The 6,000-nt window shown below is 48.8% G+C and overlaps 1 protein-coding gene across 9 annotated transcripts in view; it reads right to left on the bottom strand.

Annotated features, from left to right (window-relative positions):
- Positions 1-670: 670 nt before the first annotated feature.
- The window catches only part of LOC105476321 (GRAM domain containing 1B), a 274,233-nt gene continuing 268,903 nt past the window's right edge, over positions 671-6,000 (bottom strand). For 6 of the 9 annotated variants that reach the window (XM_071075749.1, XM_024791091.2, XM_071075748.1 and 3 more), the window contains one exon: positions 671-5,945. In XM_071075749.1, the coding sequence (XP_070931850.1) occupies positions 5,856-5,945 (90 nt within the window). In that variant the 3' untranslated portion in view covers positions 671-5,855. Of the gene's footprint in view, positions 5,974-6,000 lie in introns of all 9 variants that reach the window. The other 3 variants (XM_011732124.3, XM_024791090.2, XM_071075747.1) reach the window with 2 other exon arrangements.

The raw sequence follows: 6,000 nt of genomic DNA, 5'->3' as shown, positions 1-6,000 counted from the left end.
TCACGCCATTGCACTCCAGTCTGGGCAACAAGAGTGAAACTCCATCTCAAAAAAAAAAAAAAAGATTAATCATCCCAACACTTTGGTAAGCTGAGGCGGGAGGATCACTTAAGGCCAGGAGTCTAAGACAAGCCTGAGCAACATAGTGAGACCCCATCTCTTAAAAAAAAAAAAAAAAAAAAAAAAAAAAGCCTGGCATGGTGGTGTGTGCCTGTAGCCCCAACTACTCAGGACACTAAGGTGGGAGGAACACTTGAGCTCAGGAGATCAAGGCTGCAGTGGCCATGATTGCACCACTACACTCCAGCCTGGGTCACAGTGAGACCGTCTCAAAACAAAAGAAAATATTTTAGTATAATACCAGCTGCCATACTAAGAACGATGTGTTTTTTAAATGTATTATCTCTGACACACTGAGGCTTGGAGTGACAGATGGGGCGTACGGCCACACAGCTGGTAAACAGTGATGCTGCACTTTGTACTCAGATCTGACTCCAAAACTTATCCATTCCAGTCGATCCGGCGGCCTCCCTCCCGCCTGTGAGAAGGTGGATGGCCGCGTGTATGTGTGTGTGTGTGTGTACAAGTGTACCTACACGCATGCCTTCAGGACCTGCTGTGAGTCCACTTGGGAAGACCAGAAACATCTGAGGTGACGAGCACTCATAAATCAAGCAATAAACACGCACACCATTTATTATTGTAGTTCAATACTTTTTTCTTTTTAATTCATACTGTACTTCCATGGCTCTAGCTACTTTACATTAAGATTTGGCTGGGCAGCCTTGTGTGTTTCTAGGTACTAGCAGTAAGTGTTCCGACCTTGCGCACAGCGCCAGGCAAAGTACAGTTATAGATCCAAATACAGACGGCCAGACAACTCGACTGCACTCGACCCGTGTTCTTTCCCATAGATGGCCCAGTGCAGGTGTTGGGGCTGCTCCCTCTGCCTCACCCCACTCCACCTCATGTCAGGATTATCCAGGGGCCACTATGGCCTCTGACCCATCCCTCCCCACCTTGGAGTCTAGGTTGAGTTGGGGAAAAAGCACCATGGGTTTGGGAAGATGGTCTGGTCCATGCAGAGAGTGGTCTGGCCTTTAAGTGCAGGGTAGGAAAATGTGGGGAGCCACAAGCTATTGTTGGCAAAAATGGCTGCTTTGACTATGCAATCTCAGCACGTGGCACCCAAGCCCCAGGCCAATGCCCCAGACAGTCAGCTGCCTTGCCTGGAGCAGAGGCCACCCTTTTGCTTCTGCAATGTCTTATTGTATTGAGAGAAGCAAGGAGGGCTGAAGAATGACAATGTTCTTTAAGCCTTCAAATGTTGGGGAGATCGTCCAGCATCAGCTCCTCCTGGCCGGCAAGGTGCTGCTCATCAGCTGCCAAGACTCCAGTCCGGGCTCCAGGGCCTGCTGAGGATCTCCAGTCACAAGACCCCAGAGCTGTTGCACAGAACATCAAAACAGGGAGCTGGCTGGGCCCTTCACAACTATGGCCAGAGCAGAAGTGAGGTAACAAGGCTGGGCAGAGCGGTGGGAAGGGAGCTCTCTAAACAGTGTGCAAATTCCTGCTCTGCACTATGACAGCAAGCAGGGGTCTTAAAAGATGGCCTTCCAGGAAAATGCTCCTCTCAGACCCAAAATGCATCTTCTGGAAGAAAACACAGAGGTGAAGGGGATTGGGGCCAACCTGCTGGAGGTTGGGGGAATGAAAGTCAAGGATGTGAAGTGGTGAATGGGATGATTGTCCCATAGCCTAGAGACAAGTGGTGAGGGTGGGGAGAGTCAGGAAGGGGCCCTGGAGTTTCCTCCTGGAGGAGGCAGGCAGGGTATGAGGTGTAGGGAGACCAGAGCCCTGCCATCTGGGGGAGGGAGAAGAGTGCTATTTCTCCTGGGGGCAGTAGGAGAAAAGGGCTGGCTTTGGCTGCCCTGCAGAGCTTAAAGAAGCGACATGGTATGGCACAGAAAGTACCCTTCTGGGACCACAAGCATCCAGAAAGATACTTCCCCTAGTCCCTTCTCCAGGACCTCATCCTAGGGATGCTGCCTGGAAATGTAATAGGTATAGTTCAAGTTTGGGTGGGGGCAGGGACACGGAGAGAATCCACTTCTCACAAAGCACTCCTCTTGAGCTCTCTTGGTCCTCGCCATGTCAGTGTATGTGGTTCTTAGTTCAGTGCTCTAAGGCAAACCCAAGGGTTTTAGCCAAAGCTTCATACTAAATCCAAACCGTATCTAGACCAAAGAGAAGTGCTAGGACCAGAAGTGGTTTCTCTCCACTGTTTCTTCTACCAGTAAGGAGGAAGGACAGACAGATGAAAGGCTTCACAGAGCCTAGAGATAGAAGATGAGCTCCATTGAAAAGAATGTTCTTCTCCCAACTCAGAGAAAGTCCAAAGGAAGATCCCTCCACAAACTAGGCCAAAGAAGGAAGAAACTTTTCTAGGTGAATACTGAGCAATACATCAAGCTCGATCGATCTCTCTCTCTCTCTCTCTCTCTCTCTCTCTCTCTCTCTCTCTCTCCCCCGCCTCACTGGGCCTCCCCAGCCCTCCGAGCCACCTAAAGAATATATTTTGACCACCCTGGGTCTCCTGGGAATGCAGACACTGCCCTACCACGCCTCTAAATACTGGGAAGCTTCAGCCTCTGGGCTTGTTCCCTCCTGGCAGAGTAACTGAGAAATTGCACTCAGTCTTCTCAGCCTCTGGCCTAACCCCCAAGATGATGTCAAAGCTAGAACCTACCTTAAAGATGATCTAGCCCCACTCCCTCCTGTGACAGGAGGATACTGAAGCTCAGAGACGGAATGACTTGCCCAAGGCCACAGAGCTTAGTCAGTGGAAAAATCAGGACCCAGGCCCAGGTCTCCAAACCATCAGTGCAGTGCTCTTATACAGAGCTTCAAGCAGCTGATCTTGCTGGCCTGAGATGTAATCCTCTTGTCCCCAAAGAGGTGGATGGGGAAGGGAGAGAGTCACACCCATGATTAGCTTGTCTTAGACCAGTCTTATCAATGCTTTCACAGTAAGCTGTAATGGAACTTTAGATCCTATAGTAGTTCTTCACCTCGTTAGAAACCGCAAATTCTTTAAAATTGAGTGCAAACTCTCAAACATTGTACCACATAAGTCATTACAGAAAGACTCCTGTGTGTCCCTAGTAAACAAAAACAAACACAAAAAGCGCTGGCTGGAAGAAGTTACATAAGTAGTGATTTTTTGATGCTCCCTTGTAGACAGCAACTAGCCAGGCTAATGGCCAGGAATACAATGCTATTTATTTGTTTCACTCCCAGACTTATCTGCAAGGGTGAGTTAAGATCTCTTTCACAAGCTATTAACCAAGGGGGAAGAGATTTTGTTTGGGAATGAATAGAGTTGTTGGTTTTCTCCTGGTATGATGGTCAAAAAATTATTGGAACAGAGAGAGCCTACAAGAGACCCACAATTCTTAAAGCGCATTCCCTATGTGCACACATTGTCTACTGGGTTCAAATCACTAAAAAACCAGGAGGGTTCTTCTGACATACTCAGTACTGCCCTCCCTGCCACCTTCTCCTGCTGGAAATGGTCCTGAGAGGTAAAGCAGAAGCAGAACAACTCCCTGCGGCCAGGTCTGCTCTGTCACTTGACTCCAAACAAAGAACCCTTTTAAAGTCATCCCACAGGTTCCACCATGGCACCTTTCATCATTAAATAACTTAAGTAAATAATTATGTATGGAATAAATTCAGGAATCTCCAATTTTTGCATTCAAAACTTTCGGGGAATAGTTTTGGCTTCTGACTGTGCCAAGGGGGAGATTCCAGCAGTCTGCACCATGCCTCCTTCTTTGGCTCAGAGCCCATGAGCCTTGATCCCTCTACCAGTGTCCCTTACCCAAAGTCCTAGACAAGAAGTGAACAAGGACACACTGGGCTGTGCGCGTAGGCACTCTTCACAGGGATGACACGAAACTGCATTTCCTCCCATCTCCTCTTCTAGGGGAGGAATACCTGCTCTGGCTGATGACTTGGAGCCTCCTCACCCTCCTCCCTTGGAGGATGACCTGGGCATGGACCTTCCTGTTTTCTGATCCTGCCCTTAGGGAAATACCAAGGCCTTATCTTCACATGGAAAAGTCAGAAACTGTCACAGGGAATTAAAGGCCATTCTAAGAGAAAAATACAACTTTGTGGGGTAGATGAGTGATAAAATCTTCTGTCTTTTGGGCTGATGTTCTGGGACATCTGGGACATCTGGGGTTCCTTCTGCCCCTGCATCAAGAAGCCCAGGAGAACAAGCAAGACTGAAGAGCTCTGCACGCCCAATTGGCTGTGACTCTTTCATGAATCTCCACAAGCTCTGCCTGGAGCTGGTGGGACTCTTTTGATCATTATATGAAGAAATAGTAGTTAGTATATGAGGGATGATGAATGTGCCCAAAGGGCCCCGTGAATTCAGATAAATGCATGGTGCTAGTGGGCCAACACTGAAAAGGCCCTGAATGTCTCACTCTTTGAAGCCAGTGCCTTCTACTCCTTAATGATCTTACACCTCTGTGGGGCCAGAGACCAGAGCAGGATTTGTACTCCACCCCCTGCCAGAGCCCCCATTCCCAAGTCTGAGAAACTCAGGATTTGGAATGACTCCCTTGGGGCATAGATTTCACTTGGCCTTTCCCTGCCCAAACACATGCACCTTTGCCAGTTCCTTCCCTCCAATGGCTTAGATGCTTTTTCCATGTGCAAGCTATCTCAGACAGTTGTCTCCATTGGCAAATGCTGGTTCATTCCAAGAGCAAATGACGCTGGCAACCCATCTTGGTGCTCACCACTCACAGTGTTCTGTGGGTAAACCCTGCACCCCGGATGTAGCGAGGGCCTTCTCTTCCTCTCTCAAATCCTGGAGGGCCCAGCACACCCTGACTTATCCTGGAAATCACACTGACAGCTCCAAGTGAAGGCCTCAGAGCCACAGACCTGACTTGCTTAGAAGCACTAAAAGAGGTTTAATAAGGTCAAAAATGCTCCACCCTGGCTAATAAACAATGTGCTCTTAGGGCACAGAAAACAATAGGACTTTAGGCACTAAAAAGTGACACTTCGCCCAGATCCAGCCTGGGAGAAGACCAGAGAGAAAGTGGGTGGGAAAGTAAGAAATTCCCAGCCCTTACTGCGTCCACACCCTACATAGGTCGGAGGACGGTGCAGGGGTGATGGAGGAGAATATCCTTCAGAACACGGGTCTTGGGAGCCTGCCACCCCCCAATGCAGCCTTCCTAGCTTTCCAAGCATCCTCTCCATCTGAGGCTCAGTACGGTCCGGATCAAGTGGGTGGCCAACCCTAAGAGTTTAGACTGGGCTCCCTTGATGTTTCTGTGTTCCCAAGAGAATGCCTGGGGAAGCCTGGGGTAGGGAAGAAAAGATTCTCTTTTATTTTGGAAACAAATCAAAAGGGGATCAGGGAACGAAGCACCTTAAGCAATGCCGTCTTGAGACTTCTTTTTGAGACCCTAGGGTCTTCACAGGCATAACTTTGGCTCAACATTTCCCTTCTAAGAGCCAAGAATGGCCAGCAAGGGAAGGGGTGGGGAACAGAGGGTGGGAGGAGGGAGATTAGGGGTGGTCAGTGCTGAGAGGCGGTTCCTGCCCTCCTCAGCTGCTCCACCCCAGGAAAATGCTGCTCCGGCCAGCACAGGGAGCGGGAGGGCCCGCTCCTTCTCCCTGGTACATAGGCATTATCTCTTTTTTAAAATCTGTATATAATATATATATTTATATTCTGTATATATATATATTTATATATATATTTATATGGTCTATGTACATGTATTGCACAGGCCTCTTGCAGCCACCCTGTTCCTGCCTTGTCAATGATAGCGATTCCTCTTTTCTTCACTTTCCGACGTGTAGTCGCGGGACCTGATGCCATTCTGAAGGTTGATGAGCGAGTCCTTCATCTGCAAGACAGAAAACCCCACCCCAGGCCTGGGTCTGCGCTTTCAGTGGGATTCT

This window comes from Macaca nemestrina, chromosome 12 (genome assembly GCF_043159975.1).
Source record: "Macaca nemestrina isolate mMacNem1 chromosome 12, mMacNem.hap1, whole genome shotgun sequence".
Lineage (NCBI taxonomy): Eukaryota > Metazoa > Chordata > Mammalia > Primates > Cercopithecidae > Macaca > Macaca nemestrina.
Note: the sequence above shows the minus strand (reverse complement) of the source record. Positions and strands in the feature narration are given on the sequence as shown.